Source organism: Podarcis vaucheri (assembly GCF_965113315.1).
Source record: "Podarcis vaucheri genome assembly, chromosome: 15".
Classification (NCBI taxonomy): domain Eukaryota; kingdom Metazoa; phylum Chordata; class Lepidosauria; order Squamata; family Lacertidae; genus Podarcis; species Podarcis vaucheri.
The window spans coordinates 3,506,505-3,527,116 of record NC_138753.1 but is presented as its reverse complement, the minus strand read 5'-3'; the positions used below and the strand labels follow the sequence as shown (position 1 = coordinate 3,527,116).

Below are 20,612 nucleotides of genomic sequence, written 5' to 3'. Positions count from 1 at the left end.
TCAAATAGACATGGGGAATACAATGAAGGAGATTTGATTTAAAAAATTTTTAAAGCCTTGTGCAGATGAAAGAGACAGAAACTTAGGACCGTCAATTTGCCAGGTCCCCCTAGTCCTTCCGCTTCTAAAGAAACACAATGCTCAGAAAAGCACAACCAAAATTATCAGAGAGGTGGAACACCTTCCTTATGAAGAAAGGAGAAAGTTTTGAGGGGTTGGGGGGGGAAACCCCACACAAAACAATGAAATTCTATACTTTTCTTCTCAAAAGCAAGCCCCATTGAATTCAATAGAAATTACACCCTGATAAGTGTTGCATTGAAACTTAAATGACTGTGTTGGGATGGGATGTGGTGGGAGTAATGACGTTCATAATATTAAATACAGTGGTACCTCGGGTTACATACGCTTCAGGTTACACACTCCGCTAACCCAGAAATAGTGCTTCAGGTTAAGAACTTTGCTTCAGGATAAGAACAGAAATCGGGCTCTGGTGGCGCGGCGGCAGCAGGAGGCCCTATTAGCTAAAGTGGTGCTTCAGGTTAAGAACAGTTTCAGGTTAAGAATGGACCTCCGGAACGAATTAAGTACTTAACCCGAGGTACCACTGTATGTCACAAAGAAAGAAGATAGGCATTTTTTCTACCTCTCACAATACTCAAGTTTCATATTCAGGGTTAGCTAATGAAACAGATTGGCAGAAGGCAGAGAAAAGTGCAGGAAAAGAAATATTTTTTCAAGCCACTTCTAATAAACATAGATAATTTTCTACCCTGAAGAACTGGTGATGTCTGCACCAGCTTGGAAAGTTTTAAAAGGGGCTCAGATGCTTTGCGGAGGGTGGAAGCTCCATGAATAACTACTAGTCCTGGCGACTACAAGGACCTTCCAGGTTCAGGAGCAGTCTACCACTGAATTAGCAGCTGCTGGGGGGAAAGCCAATTGTAGGCAGGTGCCCTGCAGCCACTATGAAGAGTCCTGAGGAACTGCAAAGTTAAGTTCGCTCCAGTCTTTTAAATAAACAATTGTTCTTCTTTATATGGAATCAATGGGATGCGGGTGGCGCTGTGGTGTAAACCACAGAGCCTAGGACTTGCCGATCAAAAGGTCGGTGGTTCGAATCCCTGCAACGGGGTGAGCTCCCGTTGCTCGGTCCCTGCTCCTGCCAACCTAGCAGCTCGAAAGCACGTCAAAGTGCAAGTAGATAAATAGGTACCACTCCGGCGGGAAGGTAAACGGCATTTCCGTGCGCTGCTCTGGTTTGCCAGAAGCGGCTTAGTCATGCTGGCCACATGACCCGGAAGCTGTACGTCGGCTCCCTCGGCCAGTAAAGCGAGATGAGTGCCGCAACCCCAGAGTCGGTCACGACTGGACTTAACTGTCAGGGGTCCTTTACCTTTACCTTTTATATGGAATCAAAGATTGGGAAAATCCAAAACAACAACAACATTAGGACAATACTTTTATTAGGCTGACGAGAAAGGCCACAAAAATAGTGTGAAAGCTCTCGTGTTCCCCAGGAGTCTTTGGCAGGTTGGTAAAACAGAGTGTGGGGAGAAGGAGATTTGAGAAAGGAAAAGCATCGGCTGATGGCGAAACCACAGGCCCCAGGTCACGGTCTTAAGATGGAAAATGGGAGCTGATGGCAGGAGTAAAAGATTGGGTGGGGAAAAACACATTCACAATCTCAAGCTGGCTGTGAACTAAGCCATGTGGAGTACGAGGTTGCCTCAAAAAAGCCACACAAAGGCCCATGAGGCTCCCAAATAAAATCCGCCAGTGCTTTTTTTTCTAGAATAATAGGTGCCGGTACTCACCATGAAGTTGTTACAGTGAATGCCACACTTTTTAACAACAAAAAGAGAGGGGCCGGTACTGTGCCCTTGAGTACCCCCGGGGGGGGGAGTGCACTGAAATCCATAATAGTGGTTTTCAGGAACCCAAGACTACGGCAAAAGGTTTATTTGCAGCCTACAGCAAGGAAGACATTGATAAAAAGAAGCTGAGGTCCAATCTGACTGTGCCTCGCGGTCCCATTCCAGAATCTCTCTCCACTTCGTTCTCAGGAATCGCACTGCTCTGCAATCCTATTTTTGTACTTTCTTTTGAAAAAACCACACTGGAAGGGGGTGAAAAGAGAGCAGAAATAAGCCATGGGGAATCCGGCTAACGTGTTCATTATTATTTTTTAAAGCAACAACAATATTTTCAATTTTAAAGGCAGAGAATAGTAATAGACGCCTTTCATGTTTGTAAAAACGTGACGGGAGAGTTCCAATACAAAATCCCACGGACGGGGGAAGGGGAGGCTGTGGCTCTCAGGAGGTTGTTAGACTCCAATTCCCATCAGCACCAGGTAGCAGGGCTGGTGGTCATGGGATGATGGGAGCCGGAGTCCAGAGCCACAGGTTCCTCATCCCTTTATATACATGGGAAGGCGCTTTATACAGAGTCAAGGCACTGAGCCACCCAGCTCAAAGTTCTCTGGACCAACATGATGCTCTTCAGATGCTGATGAACTACAACTCCCAGCACCCCTGACCCTGTTGGCAGCTGGTGCTGCTGGGAGCTAGAATCCCACAACATCTGGAGGGTACCATGTCGTCTCCCAGCTGATGGGCAGCAACCCTCCAATGTTTTAGGCCAGTGTCTTACCCAGTCCTGCCTGGAGATGTTGGGGGTTGAACCAGAGACCTTCTGGATGCCAAGCAGGTGCTCTAACACTGACCTACAGCCCTTGCTGTGTTTTAATATTTGGTTGGAAGCCGCCCAGAGTGGCTGGGGAGGCCCAGCCAGATGGGCGGGGTATAAATAAATAAATAATAATAATTATTATTATTTTTCCCAGGTGGCGATGTGGGTTAAACCACAGAGCCCAGGACTTGCCGATCAGAAGGTCGGCGGTTCAAATCCCTACGATGGGGTGAGCTCCCATTGCTAGGTCCCTGCTCCTGCCAACCTAGCAGTTAGAAAGCACGTCAAAGTGCAAGTAGATCAATAGGTACCACTCCGGCGGGAAGGTAAACGGCGTTTCCGTGCGCTGCTCTGGTTCGCCAGAAGTGGCTTAGTCATGCTGGCCACATGACCCGGAAGCTGTATGCCGGATCCCTTGGCCAATAAAGCGAGATGAGCGGCACATCCCCAGTCGGTCACGACTGGACCTAATGGTCAGGGGTCCCTTTACCTTATAAAACCCGTCTGCTGTGGTCTGTACCAAACCCCCTTGATGCTCCCTCAGAAACTCACCCCCTGGTAGCAGCAACTCAGACATCAGCATCTTCCCACTGACAACATCCTAAAACAATCTGGACCACCCCTTACCACGAGCCCAAGCGTCCCAGCGCTTCTGGGAGAGGTCGATTCAGTGGCCCCAGTCCTTCTATATTGCTCCTTGGCTGAGCTCTGTGCAAAATCTTTACTGAACCCCTTTAATTAAATCTGCCAGGGCAACCAATGCATTTTACGTCCTTTTACTCCCCTGCGATTAAAATGCCTCTATTGCTCTCAGTGTGGCCAAACATTGTGCTGCAGCAAGCAAAACCCGCCAGGAACTGACCCCAGACATGATGTACCTTTTTCGTCTTTGGAGCTCGTGACATGACTACAAGAGTCTGAAAGGTCGGTGCCCGTTTTATTTCACTCTTTGCTGCTCTTATTATTTTATCCCGCTGTAGTCATTTGGATAATGCATCCGACGCGCTTGTTACTTTGCTTCTTCAACGCTGCTCATCGACCGTGACAGTAAATATTGGATTTGACTTGATCTAGCCTATTTTTAAAACACGGCTCCGTGGAAGGAATACTAACCTTATAAAGAACGGCGGTAATTAGCAGCAGCAGCGCCAAGCCGCCCACAGAGCTGCCGATGAGGAAGGGAAGGAAATCAAACACTTTCTCCTTCAGCAAGATCACCTTGATCTACGGACAAGGGGCAAAACAGAAACAAGGGAAGCAGATGCATTTTGCAGGGGAAGCAATCCTAAGACCTTGAGGCATTCAGCGCTCTGCTACAACCTTAAATGTTAAATGGTTTTTTAAAAAATGAATTTTATTCGTATTTTCCACACAACAACAACACGAAAGATATCAAAAGATAACAATACCCAACACACAAAAATCAACATTCGAAAACTAAAAAAGACAACAACAACAAAACAAAAAAACAAACAAATCCATCTTACAAGTTAATATTATAAACACTAAAACAACAACAAAACATTGACTTCCACCAATCCCACAGCACCTCCTTTATCTCTCATTCTGTCTTCCTGTTTTCTTTATCCTCTCTATCCTAACATCTAGATAAAAATCCTTCTTTCATATCCTTTCACTTCACATTGTTATTCCAGACTCAGCCAGATTTCTGCCCTCGAACCTTGACTTTTGAGGTATTCATTTAGGCACTCCCATTCTTTTTTAACTTCACTTTTTGGTTTTTGTCTTATTATATCTGTCAATTTGGCTAATTCTAAGTATTAAATGTTAAATGTTTCCGCTCCCTCATAAACGTGAGTGGACTGCGCATTCACAGCTGCCTGGGTGTGTAGGTGTAGAAAAACACAGTGAAAATCCAACCATAAGATAATAAATCATGCTATTAAACATTTGCTGCCCTTTCGTGACCCCCCACAACCAGTTGCAGAGGGACGCTGCTCCCCAGGGCCCAATGATAGGGCTGGCCCTGCTGTGCTAAGGACTGAGAAGAACCCCATTTCTCACTTTCAGTTCACTCTTCCCTGTGGAAAAGGGCCTGAAGTGCCTTGCCTCCTGCCAGTTACCTCTGTTTTGTAATTTTCCGCATTCAGGCCCACGTAAAGGTTCCTGTCGAAAACGATTTCCCCTCGAACCAGCAAGTCAGTCCTGTTTTCTAAGACCTAAAAGGAGGGAGCGGAAGAAGCAACAGCAATGTTTACGACACCCAACTGGAATTTCCCCCATCGTTCTGCGGTGAGGTCCAGCGCCGAGGGCCTTCTGGCAGTTCCCTCACTGTAAGAAGCAAAGCTACAGGGAACCAGGCAGAGGGCCTTCTCGGTAGTGGCACCCGCCCTGTGGAACACCCTCCCACCAGATGTCAGAGAGAAAAACAACTACCGGACATTTAGAAGACATCTGAAGGCAGCCCTGTTCAGGGAAGTTTTTAAAGTGTGACATTTTAATGTATTTTTAATCTTTGTTGGAAGCTGCCCAGAGTGGCTGGGGAAACCAGCCAGATGGGCGGGGTACAAATGATTAATAATAATAATAATAATAATTCCAATAGTTAAATGAGGAAAGCCAGTATCGGCCAGGCGTGGGGAACCTTTAGCCCTTCTGCTGTTTCTTTACAGATTTACTGCATTTATATCCTGACTTTCTCCCAAGCTGGGATTCAAGCCCCAGCAAGCATGGCCAATGGCCTGAGATGAAGGGAGCTGCAGCAGTTCAGGGGTCAAAAGTTCCCACACCTGGTGTAGACAAAGATAGATCAAGGATCTGATTCAACACAAAGCAGCTTTCTAAATTTCAAAGTTTCTCCATGGTGCAGAGAGGGGACTATTAAGGCTACGCGGACCAGATTCTAGCCTCTTGGGTCAAATTTGTAAGGACAGGGCCACCTACCTGTTGATCACCTGATGCCACAATTACATCAAGGGACTGGGCACTTTGAAATCCCAAAGTCGGGACGTCAAAGCACCCGAGGATGTCAAAGCACTCACCAGTTTTTCCCCCAGGCTTCACAATTGCGCTCCCTGCAGTGAACTCATGCAGTCGATCTAGCAGGCTTTGGGCTGAACAGCCAAAGCCTGTTTTCTCTTGCCAAAGCACAACCAGGAGTGCACTTGGAGGCTCCCAGTCATGCCTGACATCACATATGACAATTAGAGACTTTGGAAGAGGGTTCTCACCCGCAAATTATCTGGCTGATTTACAAATATCCAAGTATAGACACTCCTTTACCCTGGCCAGATTTAACGTTCTGCCCTCTGCCCTGTTGCTAGGCAGATATGAGGGCAAACCATATGTGTCACGCGTTTGCCCATGTGGCTCACTGGAAGTGGAAACAAGTCTGCATGTATTGCTGCACTGTAGTTACTACGAGGATCTACGCCTGACCTTTATTGCCCCAGTTCTACAAAAGTGTAAAAATGAACCAGAACTCCAACGTCTGCGAGCCTTGATAGAAGATAAGGTTCCTGAAATTACTACCAATGTGGCCAAATTTTGTGTAGCCGCTATTAGGCGCAGGAAACAAGAGCTTTCCAATGTCAATATGCAGGCGAAGGCAAATACTTAATTTTATGTATGTTGTCTAATTTTAAATTGCTGTTATGGCCTAATCTGTATTGAAATTGTCCTTTGTTTTTTTCGGTGTTATGCTTCGCTGACTAGCTGTACGAGTTAATCTGGTCTGTGACCGTTTAATAAAATTTGATTTGACATCACATATGATGCCGGGTGTGGGGTTTAGGGGGAAACAGCCTCACCGGTCCATTCTGAACCTCTGTCAGGCCAAGTTTGGCCCGATGGCCAGACATTCCTCACCCCTGATCTACTACTCAGTGGTGGAACTTTGCCCCTGGAAAAGAATCTCTCCCTGCAAAATATACCTGTAAGGAATTGGCTAAAGGTAGCTCTGCCGTCACAACCACGTCCTCCTTCTCCGATGTGATGGTGCAGCTCACGAGCTGATATCCAACGCCCTCGCTGTCCTGACAGAGAAAGAGGCACAGTTTTATTTCAAAACAGAGCGGAAGAGAGACAATAATTGTGCACAATGCAACTCCACCTTCACTGAAGGATCTGTTTTAGAGAATCCTGGATTCACAAACTCTATTTCCAATGTCAATAGTTTGTGTAAACTCTGTCTGGAACTGTGTGAAAACAAGCTATTACTCAGGAATATGACACTCTGGTTTGCCTGACTCTACCTAGTGTGTGATGTAACCCTGACACTTATCCCAGATGACCCTGAAGAAGGGGAGGTCCTTCTCCATGCCAAAATGCAAACTTTTAAGAAGCGTTGTTTTTACTTAGTTTTGGGTCCTTCACCTCCTGACAAAAGGGGAGTGGGACTCTGTTGCAACGGATACAGTAGTCAAAAAATCAGCTTTGCTTTCACTTGATTTCTGCCTCAGCTCATTAATCTCTGACTGGTAATGAACTTGGGGAGTTGGGCCATCAAAAGGCACCATTTCTCTGGTAACAATTTGCAACGGGCCTGTTTCTGGTAACAAAAGCAGCCTTTGATTGTAACCCGCAGATTTTGGTTGGTAGAAAAAAGTCACCTATTAATTACATTTGGGTTTTGTTTGCTTTGAAAAAAACTAAAACTCCTGGTTATTTGGTTTTTTCACTCCTGTTTAATTTCTCTGTCTCCCCCCACCCCACCAATTTTTGTATGTATGGATTTCTTGTAAGCTGCCTTCTTGAGAGGCAAAAGGGCAGGAGTATGATCAGCAAACATGCTTCCTCCCTCCACAGCCCTATTTTTACCTTCGAGTCTGTGCGTCCAAGGTCTGTTTTGCACACAGTGGTATTCTGATGAAAGAGGAGAAAAAATGAATGAAACAGGGTTGTGTCCAATGTTGGTCATACTCAGAGTAAGCAACACGGGAATGAATGGGCATGGTCTAATTTCAGCACTAATTTCAGAACACTTAATTTGATACAACTCATAGCACTTAGGCCATGTACACAATATACCTTTAAACACATTCCTTATCTAAAAGAATTCTGGGAACTGTAGTTTGTTAAGAGCTGCTGTGAATTGCAACTCTGTGAAGGGTAATCCTTTGAGGGAAACAATGTTTGAGTGTGCTTTATATGTATAGAACTTGTGCAGTATTAAAGTCGTACAGATTTCTGATCATATACTGTTGCCTCTTTTAAAATAATAACATTGGCTTGTACCCAATGTTACTCCTACTCAGAGAAGACCCACTGAAATTAAAGGACTTAAGGTAGAAGCTGTTGCTGCATCAGTGAGAGCCTGATGACAACATCCTATTTTCACACTGGTATTGAAAAGCATACTGAATCTGCAAACCCTCCAACATTTCTCCGATGAAAATAGGGACGCCCCATTCCATAATGATAATTTTACTATTTATACCACACATCTGACTGGGTTGCCCCAGCCGCTCTGGGCAGCTTCCAACATATATAAAAACATAATAAAAACATTTAACATTAAAAAAAACTTCCCTATGCAGGATTGTCTTCAGACAGCTTGGGGATCGGATAACTCCATACCCTCCAATGAAAACAGGGACATCCTAAGGAAAAGTGGTACATTCCGGGTTCCAATCAGAAACAGCTTCTCTAAATCAGGGATGCCCCTGGAACATAGGGATAGTTGGTCTGAATCTGACAGTGGAGGTAGCCTGTGGCCAATTGAAAGCCTGATCCGCCATGAATTTGTCTTAATCCTCAAAGGGCCATAGATAGGAACACAAGCCCTCTCCACCAAAATGCCAAAAAAAGAAAAGTGCTACCTTGTAGTCCAGAATTCTTATGCCCCTGCTACAAATGTAGGGCTGATTCTAGAAGGACCTTCAATAAATTGATAAATAATAAAAAATAGATTGAGTTTACAGTATTTTGATGCTTCCTTTCGGCTTTGGGGACAACAAACACCCACCTCTTATAAAAATACAATCAAAAAATGGGGGGGGGGGCGGGGAAGAAGGCAGTTTACAAAACAGGCCAAGGAGGTCAAATAGAACAAAAACCAACAATTTGGCAAACACAGAATGAATTTGGCATTACAAAAAACAAAACAAAACAAAACCCCAAAACACATATTGACTTAAATACGTTTGTACAGAGGAGAAAGTTAGCAGATGGTAAACGTTCCAGCTGCTGGTGCTCGTCTTACTGTACACCAGGGACCTCAGCAGCCTGGCTTTAATTACTTGGAAAAGTGTATTGTTACCATTGCACATAAATGGCGAGGAAGTGGAGAGGGTTGGTAGTTTTAAATACCTGGGCATTTATATCTCGGAGGACCTCTCATGGACTGCAAATGTTAATATGGTTGTGAGGAAGGTGCAGGGGAGGTTGTATTTCCTGAGAATGCTCAGGGGACTGAATCTATCCCAGCACCTACTCCTGTCCTATTATCATAGTACCATCGAGAGTGTCCTAACCTATAGTATATTATCGTGGTATGGGAGCAGCTCTGAAACGGATAAAAAAGCTTTACAGCGAACAATTAAAATTGCCCAGAACGTTATTGGGCTCCGACTACCAACCCTGGATGAGATCTTCACGTCTCGCATCTTGAAGAAGTCACATAATATTCTGAGAGATCCCACCCACCCTGCTCACAACTTCTTTGAACTATTGCCTTCAGGCAGAAGATATAGGACAATGAAAACACGAACCACACGCCTTCTGAATAGTTTCTATCCAAGAGCTCTGATTGCACTAAATAATGATCTCAGGGCCAGTTGCAAGGTTTAGTAAGTAGGGAGTGGAAGGAATGAGATAGGTTTTAGGTTATGTTATGTTTTTAATAGGTCATGCTATATTCTGGATTATGTTATGTTTTATAGATTATGTCTAAATAGGATGAGAGTTCGGAGATACGTGCAAATGTATATGTGAACCCGGTCTTTGGGTGGGTGTTTGATTTTCGTTGTTGTGTATACTGTGTATATACGGACAATGACAATAAATTTATCTAAATCTATCTAATTACATGTTTATTTGAACAGTACAGTGATAAACAGCTGATACAATGCTCAACCATATAGTTTATGGTGAGCTCTGGGGAGGCAGGTAATGAGAAACTTTATTTCTAATTATTAGCAATTTTCAAATGTATCATTTCAAAGGGCATTAACTATTTAATTAATAATAATAATTTATACCCCAGCCACTCTAGGCGGCTTCCAACAAAATATTAAAATACAATGTGCTTAATGCGCCACCTATTGCAGATTGCTGTGTTTGGAATTCATTTTAGTAGCAGCAATTTAAAAATTACGCTGTGCAAAGCAATCCTGAGGGGGGGCGGAATTCATGGGGGAAACATTAGTCAGGATGCAATTCATGGGGGAAACATTAGTCAGGATGCAAAGGCAGCTGGATATAAACGTTTCAACAGGCATTCTAAGGTGGTTTTCTGTTCTCATGATGGATTCGTATTTTTGGTTGCGTACGGTTTTTCTTTGAAGTTTATGCGCACTGCTTTGAAATCCTGAATATTAAGAATATAAAAGCAACAAACGGAAAAGAAATATTTTATTTTTTCAGCGTTAGTTATACTCAAGTGTTGACCCATAAAAATGAATGGGCTTAACGTTCATTAATTTCAATGGTTCTGTGCATAAAAGTACATACCACCCATTAATTATTTATCCCTACCATAGAGACGGGAAAGGCAAGACAGTAATGGGAAGGAGCAAACCGCTCCCCAACCCCACCTCTTCTCGAAAAATCTCGCGAGAGGCTTGCGCCGCGCTCCCGATTGGCTGCGGTGGCCGCGGAAGCCTCTCGCGAAGGCAGCTTTAAGGGAAGTTCCGCCGGAGTTCTCGCGAGAGCTGGCTTTGAAATGGTGGCGGGCGCGCCGAACTCCGCTCCGTAGCCTAGCGAAGGAGAAGGAACCCGCCCCTCGAGGGTCCCGCCCCCTCGCCCGCTTCCGGCCGACCACTTCCCGTGTGGGGTGAGAGGCGCTCGGGCTGGGCCTCCTGGTTCCGCTCGCATGGAGCAGCCTCGGGCCCGGCTGCTGAGGACGTACTCGGGGCTGCGGGGGGGACTAGGCCGAGGCGGGCCGGGCGCGGCCTCCGCTGCTGCCGCTCGCCGGGCTGGGCTGAGGCGCCTGCCCCCTCCCGCCCCCTGGATCTCGCCCCCGGTGGACCGCAGGCACCTCTTCAGCAGCAGCTGCTCCTCCTCCCTGTCCTTCGAAGAGGCGGCTGCCTCTTCCTCCTTCGGAGACCTGAGTTACCTGCCCCGCAAGGCGGCCCAGGAAAAGGCCCCGGCTGCCCCTCCTTCCTCCTCCGAGGACTCCGATTTCCTGCCCCCCACCAGGAAGACCCGGCTGCGCAAAAAGCCCCCCAGCAAGAAGGGCACAGCCAAGAAAAAGGGGAAAGGGGCCAAGGAGAACAAGGCCCCGCAAGGAGAGCTGGGGGGCCGGCCTGCTGCCAACAACACCTTTGTGCCCCCCACCCCGCTGCGCAGGAACGTCACTCAGCGCCGCCGGAAGCCGGTCCAGAGAGGGCTGAGTATACGGTTCCCGTTGCTGTCGAGCACCCCTGAGCTGCCGCAGCTGGCGAAAAGGGAAGAGGGAGGCGAGGAGGGCGTCCTGCAGGGCAGCAGCCCTGTCCCTTACACCTGCTGCTTTCATCCCGACGATCTGCAGGAAGTGTTGCGAGAGGACTGCTGTTGTGGTGGCGGTGGCGATGGCCTCTCTGAGCTGAGCTCAATGAAGATGGATGGGGATGCCAGGGAGATGGGAGGCAGCTTGGAGCTCTTCACCCTGGAGGATGTCCCGAGTCTACAGCGGAAGTCTGTGCACGAGGATTCCCAGGCTGAACCTCTGCCCGTGACGTTATTTCAGCCGCACTGCAGCAGCTCACCTCATCCACTGTTCAAAAGCAGCTCTGCCTTGCAGTCTTGCAATTCCTGCAGCGAGACGGGAGCATCTTTGCAAAACAGGGAAGGGCTCGCAATCTCGCCGGGGTGTTATGGGGTCAGCCCCAGTCAAAGCCCGGGTGCAGATCATGGCCAGAGCCTCCCAGGGTCACCAAAAGAGCCTCTTTCGGGTGTTTTCCAGCTACAAGCCAATTTGCATGATGACAAGATTTACCTCTGCTTGCCAAAAGATGCAACGCCTCTTGCTAACAAGAGGCAGCGTGTCTCAGTTCCAGCATGCACCAGTTCTCCAAAGGCAGTTGGTGAGCTGAACGGAGCAGTCTCGGAAGAAGGGAATGATAGCATAAAAGACTATAGTAGCCCCCAGCTTCAGCCCACTGTGCTCCTGGACAGTCGAGTGGTGCCAAACTGGTTGGCTAGTCAGTCCACCAAAAAACAAGCAGTAGTCCAGCTTACTTGGAAAAAACAACATACTTTGCAGTCAGATTCTCTCTGTGGCCTATCTGACACCAGCAGAAAGTTAGTCCCCACCTGTAGCACTGTAGGCACTGGTCGAAAAGCCTGCATCAGCGGATTCAGTACCAGTCGATGGGGACAACGAGGGAAGCTTGAGAAAGCAAGGCAGAAGAGAAATGTGGGGCGGAAAAGGCAGGCTGATCCTTCCCTCCTTCAGGAACGCTTGAAATGCAACAAAACGGAAGACTACCTTTCCTCGTCAGTTCTGTCTCCAGAGTGCTCATTCAAGAACTCCAGCTTGTGGCGCAGGATCCGGGCTTCTTTTTCTCTCCACAAGAAAAAGATCATCCTGTCCGAGGTGGAAAGCTTAAGCAGCAGCATTGCCAATGCTTCTCTTCCGTCCGTGATGGAGACTCCCAAGACCCCCTTCACTCAAAAACTGAGCTACTCTATATCCCCTTCCTCCTCTATGGTCCTGCTGTCGTCCATGACCTCTTCTGCCATGTCAGAGATGGTTCTAACGGATGAGGAAAAAGTCTACAGGGAATGCCATCAGAACGGCCCCATCTCCTTTGAGGAATGCATCACCCCCGATAAGATGCAGAAGTGCGAGAAAATTGGAGAAGGTGTTTTTGGGGAGGTTTTCAGGACAGAGGGTGAAAGGGGTCTCACAGCTTTAAAAATAATCCCCATTGAAGGGAGTGACCAAGTCAACGGAGAACCTCAAAAGACCTTTGGGGAGATCTTACCCGAGATCATCATTTCAAAAGAGCTCAGCCTTTTGGCAGATGAGGAGGTTCACCAAACGTCTGGGTTTATCAGCTTGCATTCCATTCACTGTGTCCAGGGCAGCTACCCTGACCGTCTCCTGGCTGCCTGGGATGAATACCACAGGCTGAGAGTGTCTGAAAACGACCGGCCAGACTTCTTTGGAGACCGGCAGCTCTTTGTGGTCTTGGAGTTTGAGTATGGAGGAATGGACCTGGAATACATGCAGAACCGGCAGCTGAACTCTGTGCTGGCCTCCAAGAGCATCTTGCACCAAGTCACAGCTTCGCTGGCCGTGGCTGAGGAAGCTTTGCACTTTGAGCACCGAGATCTCCACTGGGGCAATGTGCTGGTGAAGAAAACCCCCTTAAAGAAGGTGAGCTTTAGATTGAATGGGGAGACCCACACTCTCCCCACCCATGGCATCCTTGTCAACATTATTGACTACACCTTCTCCAGGCTGGAGAGGGATGGGTTAACCGTGTACTGTGACCTCTCCACCGATGAGGAGATCTTCCAAGGCAGAGGTGACTATCAGTTTGACATTTACAGGCAGATGAGAGAGGAGAACGCAAACCGCTGGGCTGACTACTTCCCCCACAGCAACGTCTTGTGGCTTCACTATTTAGCAGACAAACTTCTGAAAGAGGTGTCTTACAAGAGGAAGCCAACAACTTCCTCCTTGAAACAAGCACACAAGCAGCTCAAGCTGTTCTGTGCGGAGGTTCTCAGCTTCAAGTCTGCCACCGATTTGCTGAACACAAGCAGTTTCTTTCAGTGATTAAACAGAGCCTTGTGGTTGTCAAATGGTGAAACTTTCGGGTGCTATTGTAAGCACGCAGGTATTTCTTATGATTTATGTATATAATAAAAGATAAGGCGTTTTTTTCTCTCTCAACTTTTAGTTTCACCTTTGGTCAATTGCAACGGATCTTCAAAATAATTGGTTTGTGTTTTGTCTAATAGATTTCAGCCTAATTTACACCTCCCCTCCACCAAATTGCTTTCAGTTCAGAAACATTTAATTCAGAATTTAGGTCCATGCATCTTTAATTAAAGCCTTTATTCTAAATCTTTTTTTAAAAAAAGAAAACTTGCAGGATTTTATCCTTCAATGTTATAGTTCCTTTAAAAAAAAAATAACACGCAGACTGTAGCTAGTTTAACTTTCACAGTATTAAACCTGTTAAGAGCACTGTTTTATATTGGTAAAGATTTATATGGCGTCCAACTTGTATGTATGTACGTATATTTTTTATGATTGTATTTTTGTAATGGTTGGAACTATACGGTTTGTCTACTATAAATTGTACCACACCCATGTCTCTTTAGTAGGACCCCTGAGGTTCATTGGCTCTCCTCTCTACCTGCCCCGCCCCAGCCTAGTAAACCCAGAGGTCACATAAATGAACCACGTCAGTCTAGTCAGGTTTTACTTTATCCTCAGGCTACAGAAAAGGTGCTGTTCTACAAGTCCCATCATCCTTAGCCACTAGTCATGCTGGTTGGACTGATGTTGTAGTTCAGCAACATCTGGAGGGCCAGAGAGGTCCCCCCCCCCACCTGTTGGGCTGAAGGGTGGTGGTGAGCTACAGATGTGAGGGTGTTCCATTGGGGGAATCACAAACTGCTCCCCCAACCTCAGCCTGCCTTCTTACAACCAAAATAAAAAAAATCCTTCCAGTAGCACCTTAAAGACCAACTAAGTTAGTTCTTGGTATGAGCTTTCGTGTGCATGCACACTTCTTCAGATACACTGAAACAGAAGTTGCCGGACCCTTCTATATAGTGAGAAGGTGGGGAGGGGTATTACTCAGAAGGGTGGTGGGAATGGGAGATTGGCAGATAGCTGAGACTTCTTACAATCAAGTCCAGGTTGCCAGCTTCCTTGGCATGGAAGCTGGCAACCTACCGTATTTTTCGCTCCATGAGATGCACGTTTTTCTTCTTAAAATGTAAGGGGAAATGTCTGTGTGTCTTATGGAGCGAATGCGTGGTCCCTGGAGCTGAATTGCCCAGGGGCAAAAAGCAGATCATGGTTTTTTTCTTCTTCTTTTTTTGAAAGATGGAAGTGGGTGTGGAAACAAAGCCGCTGATAGGGGAGAGAGATAAGGGACGTTAGAGATAAAGGAGACTGCCTGGGAACGGGGAGGTAAAAGCACATGGATCCTCAGGATTTTTGCATTGGGCTACCCCAAACTCAGCGTCAAATCACATGACTGTGGCCACTGCATGAACCACAAAAACCATACATCCACTGTTTCGTTCAGAATATTTTTTTTCTTGCTTTCCTCCTCTAAAAACTAGGTGTGTCTTATGGAGCGAAAAATATGGTGATTCTATCATGGGCTAGAATTAGTTGGCTTTTGCTGGCTCTGACTCCACTCCCCGTTTGGGCTCCCTGCCTTCTCTGTCTTAGCAGCCCGAATGAGCAACCAGCCACCAGTGGTTGGGGAATGCCCCCTTAAGAGGCAGTGAGGCAGATGCTGGCACTGCGCTATCATCCCAGCAGCTCCATATCTTTATAGCAATACTCACACGTGCTTGTTTATTTTTTAAAAAAGTGGGAGGAAACCAGAAAACTTACCTGCACCCCTGCCACGTTCTTTATGCTTGCAATCTGGCGGTTGTCTATGTTGAGAGGGACCCAGATCCGCAACTCAAGCTGTGCCCCAAATTGGTTCCCTGTGATCTGCAAAGATTTTTGTATATTTAAATATAAATCACCGACATCAGGTAACAGTGAACCTTTGGGATGAGAGGAAGAGTACAGCGGCTTTGTACCTACATTAAAGGTGAATTGGGTGCTGTGGGAGGATCTTTCATCCAGACTCGCATACACATTTGGAAGCTGCCTGTGGACAAACATTTTTAAAATAAATTAATTGGACAGCTGTTTGATCATTGCAAAACAAAGCATCAGCAGCGCACAAGGAGCAGAGGGAACTTGGGTGTTGCACACACACTTCCTTGCATTCACGCCCCCTTTGTCTTCCTTGGATCTATTCGAATCTGCCCCCACACACACCAGAGGCTTTTCTAGGATACCAAGTGTTTATGGTGGTACCCTCCAGATGTTTGACTCCTGACTTGTCACTGGCCAAGCTGCTGGGAGTTATTTTTACTACTTTTTTATTTACTACTATTTTGTTTAATCTATATACAGCTTGAAGGGAGGGGAGAAACAACCCTCTAACATTTGGAAAAGCAGAAAACAAAACCTTAAAATTATCAACTGAAAACAGGTTTAAGGTAAAGGACTCCTGGACGTTTAAGTCCAGTCAAAGGCGGCTATGGGGTTGCAGCACTCCTCTAGCTTTCAGGCCTAGAGAGCCAGCGTTTGTCCACAGTTTTCTGGGTCATGTGGCCAGCATGACTAAACCGCTACTGGTGCACGAAGGACTGTGATGAGTGCCAGAGCGCATGGAAACGCCGTTTACCTTCCCGCCGCAGCGGTACCTATTTATCTACTTGCACTGGTGTGTTTTTGAACTGCTAGACTGGCAGGAGCTGGGACAGAGCAACGGGAGCTCACCCGTCGCGGGGATTCAAACCACCAACCTTCCGATCAGCAAGCCCAAGAGGCTCAGTGGTTTAGACCACAACATTCAAAAGAGGATCAAAATCAAAAATAGCTTAAAAAAAATTAAGCACAGCTAACTGCCCAAGTCCTGCTCATTTGTTTGTGTCCAAAGAGACATTCTGGTTTTGGCTAATCTTGAAGACTCGACCTGGTGAGGATGGCGTTCATGGCATATTTCACACCCAGGGAACGGTCTTCTCTCAGGGCTGTGCTGTTTTTGTTGGCACTGTGAAAATCAAACAGATGAGCTGTATTATTCATTTATATCCCACCTCTTTCCCCAGAAGGGGACTGTTACCTTTCTGCAGTACCTGATGACTCTAAAACAGCCTTCTCCAACCTAATTAGTGGCCTCTGGAGATTCCAGCTAACCCACCCACCCCAATCTACTTTGGCAATGCGCGTTAATAAAACACCAGGCATAAAAAACTAATGCGCCAAACATGATCATTTGCCCTGTCAGAGTCAATAGTTTTCAGCAGAGACTGACCACTTACTTGGTAACGTTAAGCATGAAGTTAGCGGATTCTGTGGGGAATTTTTTTCCATCTAGTTGCCAGGTCACTGAAAAATTTGCCTGTGCAGCAAATGAAAGAAGAGAGAGAACAAGAATTAGATAATGAGTAAAAACATTCCTTCCAGTAGCACCTTAGAGACCAACTAAGTTTGTTATTGGTATGAGCTTTCGTGTGCATGCACACTTCTTCAGATACACTGAAACAGAAGTCACCAGACCCTTATATATAGTGAGAGGGTGGGGAGGGGTATTACTCAGAAGGGTGGTGGGAATGGGTGATTGGCTGATAGGTGTGGTAAACCTGTTGACGACTGCAATTGGTCTTACAGGAAAAAGCAAGGGGTGAGATGGCCAAAAACAGCTTAACATGTATAATGAGATAAGAATCCAATGTCTCTGTTCAGACCAGGTCTCTCCATGGTTTTAAGTTTGGTAATAATTAGCAATTCAGCCACTTCTCTTTCCAGTCTATTTCTGAAATTCTTTTGTAATAAGACAGCTACTTTGAGATCTTGTATAGAATGTCCTGGGAGATTGAAGTGTTCTCCTACAGGTTTCTCTGTCTTGTGATTCCTGATATCAGATTTATGTCAATTTATCCTGTAACTAGGGACGCAGGTGGCGCTGTGGGTTAAACCACAGAGCCTAGGGCTTGCTGATCAGAAGGTCAGAGGTTCGAATCCCCGCAACGGGGTAAGCTCCCTTTGCTCGGTTCCTGCTCCTGCCAACCTAGCAGTTCAAAAGCATGTCAAAGTGCAGGTAGATAAATAGGTACCGCTCTGGCGGGAAGGTAAACGGTGTTTCCGTGCGCTGCTCTGGTTCGCCAGAAGCGGCTTAGTCATGCTGGCCACATGACCTGGAAGCTGTATGCCGGCTCCCTCGGCCAGTAAAGTGAGATGAGCGCCGCAACCCCAGAGTTGGCCGCGACTGGACCTAATGGTCAGGGGTCCCTTTACCTTTACCCTGTAACTAGATAATGAGTATCTAAGCAAAATAATCAAATCCTGCACTCGTCCTTCCACGTTTAAGCTTTGATGGGCAGCCTTTGAAACAGCTGTTTGGTTTGACTCTCGCGTTGATTGCCAAACCTACTGGCACATCTGGCATTCTGAGAAAGCACTGCGGGTGCTGCGTATATCAATATTCTCGTGACCGTCTGAGCGGCTGGAATGTTCGACAAACATTCCATGATGTCATGCAGCAGCTCAGCCAATGGCTGGCAGAGGGTGGGTGTCAAAGGCAACAGGCAGAAGTCTAGGGAGCAGCTGAATGCCTGCACAAATTGAACTTACGGTAGATTTCTTGAAGATCGGATGTCCAACCTTGCAGCGCAGAGATGAGAACAAAACTGAGACTGGCTGAGGTGCATCACAGTGGATGACGGAAGAGGAAATCTGTTGAGAGATGGGGGGAGGGGCAGAACAGGAATCTTCCTTCAATCCAGAATGTCCCAGAAACCCCTTTTGATACAGCACCTGAGGAAATAGCTAGGGACGTGAGACAGTGCCTTATACCACGTCAGACCCTTCAGCTATCTGTTCTGACCAGTAGCAGCTTTCTAGGGGGTCTGGCAGAGAAAGGGCCTTTCCCCTAAGTTTAACTGAAAATGCCAGAGGTTAGAATTGAGATCTTTTGTGTGTGAAATAAATGCTATACCACTGAGCTGTGGCTCCTCTCCCCTAAAAAAACCAACAAGATTCCAGTCATCATGGTTCTGAATTCAATAGAAATAGTCTATTTGTCCATCTATGTTTCATATCTGGAGATACTGGGAACTGAGCCTGGGACTTTCTGGGCGCAAAATAAAGTGAGATTCCTATCCTCGTGATTCTGAATATACCTTTTCCCCGTGTGAGACCCTTGGTCATATAGCTCAATACTGTCTGCACTGACTGGCAGTGGCTCTTCAGGCTTACCAGCATGGAGTCATCATCCCAGCCCTACATAGAGAGGCTGGAGCCTTAGGCACACAGAGCAGGTGTTCTGCCAATGTGCTATAGCCCCCCCTACCTGCCCAAATTGGGGTACAGAAGACCAGTTAAACGCTGGGAAAGTTCAAAGAAAGACATGACCTCTTGGACGTTTTTATAATGGAGGTTTGAAGGGTACTGCACAACCAGAGACGTCATGTGGGAGTTGTCGCCGCTGTTGGACAGATAGATTTTCATTGCCAGTTCCTTGGTGGAGCCAACCACCAGCTCCTTCCTGTAATGAAATAAGAGATACTATTTCAAGACCCGCAGACACTGTAAAAACAGCGCAAGGTCTTGTGACATCTTAAAAACTGAAACTTTTGTCAGACAGCCCAGATCACCACCTACGGGACCGTCTCTCCTGGTATGCCCCATGGAGGACCTTAAGGTCCACAAATGACAACATTTTGGAGGTCCCAGGTCACAAGGTGGTTAGATTGGTCTCAACTAGGGCCAGGGCCTTTTCAGTACTGGCCCCGACTTGGTGGAACGCTCTGTCACAAGAGACCAGGGCCCTGCGGGACTTGACATCTTTCCGCAGGGCCTGCAAGACAGAACTGTTCCGCCTGGCCTTTGGTTTGGACTCAGTCTGACCCTTATGTTTCCCTCCCCTTATGGTCTTGATCTACCTGTTACTTTTAAAATGAGGCTGCATTTTAAATTGCATTTTAATTGTATTTTAAATTGGTTCCTCCCCGCATTATGTTTTTACTGTGATTTTATTGGTGTTAGTCACCCTGAGCCCGGCTCTGGCTGGGGAGGGCGGGGTATAAATAAAATTTATTATTATTTATTATTTATTATTATTATTATATCCAGAAACGGTAGCGAAAGTGATAACCACCATGATACCATCTTGAGCCCAAATCATCATGAATGCACAATAAAAAGTATGTCTGGAAAGGGACATTTTTGGTTAAATTTATGCGCTTCCTCTACAGCATAGGCTCAGTGAATGGATTTTACTTCTCCCTATTCTAAGTGGGATCACAGTTACACCATCTATGAAAAGCACTTTGATACCACTTTAAGTACCGTATTTTTCGCTCTATAACACGCACCCGACCATAACACGCACATAGTTTTTAGAGGAGGAAAATCCGTAGGCATGCCACCCGTAGGCATTCCCTCCATAACACGCACAGACATTTCCCCTTACTTTCTAGGAGGAAAAAAGTGAGTGTTACGGTAGTTATGGCTCCCCCCCCAAAGAATTCTGGGAGCTATAGTTTGTAAAGGGAGTAGTTAGGAGGTCCCTATTCCCCTCCCAGAGCTACAATTCCCAGAGTTCCCTGTGAAGAGGGACTGACTGCTGAACCACTCTGGGAATTGTACCTCTGTGGGGGGAATGTGGGGCTCCTAAGAACTCTCAAGGCCCTCAACAAACTACGACTCCCACAATTCTTTGGGGGAAGAAGCCATGAGTAGTGGTAATATAGCGCTTTGAGTGGATGGTGCGAATGTGGCCCAAAATGGGGTCTTCCTTCCTGATCTGATGGCCAAAAGCACATTACAAAAATGAAAACACATTCAGAAGACTCACTCCATTTCAACAGCTAAACTCAAGCGAGGTGTGCAGACGGACTTGTCACCACAGTCTTCCATGACTGGCAGCTGACAGGGATGTCGGGAGTCAAAGGGACAAAAAAAGTGTGTTATTATCATCTTTATCACTGTGGAAACTCTTGAAGCCAACCAGAATCCAAGCAACCTCAACCCTTCCCAAAAGGAGAATGGC

At 46.4% G+C, this 20,612-nt stretch overlaps 2 protein-coding genes across 2 annotated transcripts in view; one reads left to right on the top strand and one right to left on the bottom strand.

Moving 5' to 3' along the window:
- Nucleotides 1-2,030: 2,030 nt before the first annotated feature.
- Nucleotides 2,031-20,612, bottom strand: part of ITGAE (integrin subunit alpha E) — a gene marked incomplete at its 5' end in the record, with an annotated part of 49,784 nt that continues 31,202 nt past the window's right edge. Inside the window, 12 exons of the mRNA XM_082200172.1 lie at nucleotides 2,031-2,119; nucleotides 3,808-3,918; nucleotides 4,779-4,874; nucleotides 6,588-6,689; nucleotides 7,474-7,518; nucleotides 15,389-15,493; nucleotides 15,590-15,656; nucleotides 16,533-16,610; nucleotides 16,882-16,961; nucleotides 18,194-18,295; nucleotides 18,974-19,106; nucleotides 20,418-20,488. Coding sequence (XP_082056298.1) covers nucleotides 2,063-2,119; nucleotides 3,808-3,918; nucleotides 4,779-4,874; nucleotides 6,588-6,689; nucleotides 7,474-7,518; nucleotides 15,389-15,493; nucleotides 15,590-15,656; nucleotides 16,533-16,610; nucleotides 16,882-16,961; nucleotides 18,194-18,295; nucleotides 18,974-19,106; nucleotides 20,418-20,488 — 1,047 coding nt within the window. The 3' untranslated portion in view covers nucleotides 2,031-2,062. The remainder of the gene's footprint in view (nucleotides 2,120-3,807; nucleotides 3,919-4,778; nucleotides 4,875-6,587; nucleotides 6,690-7,473; nucleotides 7,519-15,388; nucleotides 15,494-15,589; nucleotides 15,657-16,532; nucleotides 16,611-16,881; nucleotides 16,962-18,193; nucleotides 18,296-18,973; nucleotides 19,107-20,417; nucleotides 20,489-20,612) is intronic.
- HASPIN (histone H3 associated protein kinase) lies at nucleotides 10,539-14,132 on the top strand. The gene has a single exon (XM_082201725.1). The coding sequence runs from the start codon at nucleotides 10,688-10,690 to the stop codon at nucleotides 13,580-13,582; it is 2,895 nt and encodes a 964-aa protein (XP_082057851.1). The 5' UTR covers nucleotides 10,539-10,687; the 3' UTR covers nucleotides 13,583-14,132.

Bases quoted from the DNA above. Each gene is read 5' to 3' on its own strand.
- HASPIN (XM_082201725.1), top strand. From the start codon at position 10,688: ATGGAGCAGCCTCGGGCCCGGCTGCTGAGGACGTACTCGGGGCTGCGG.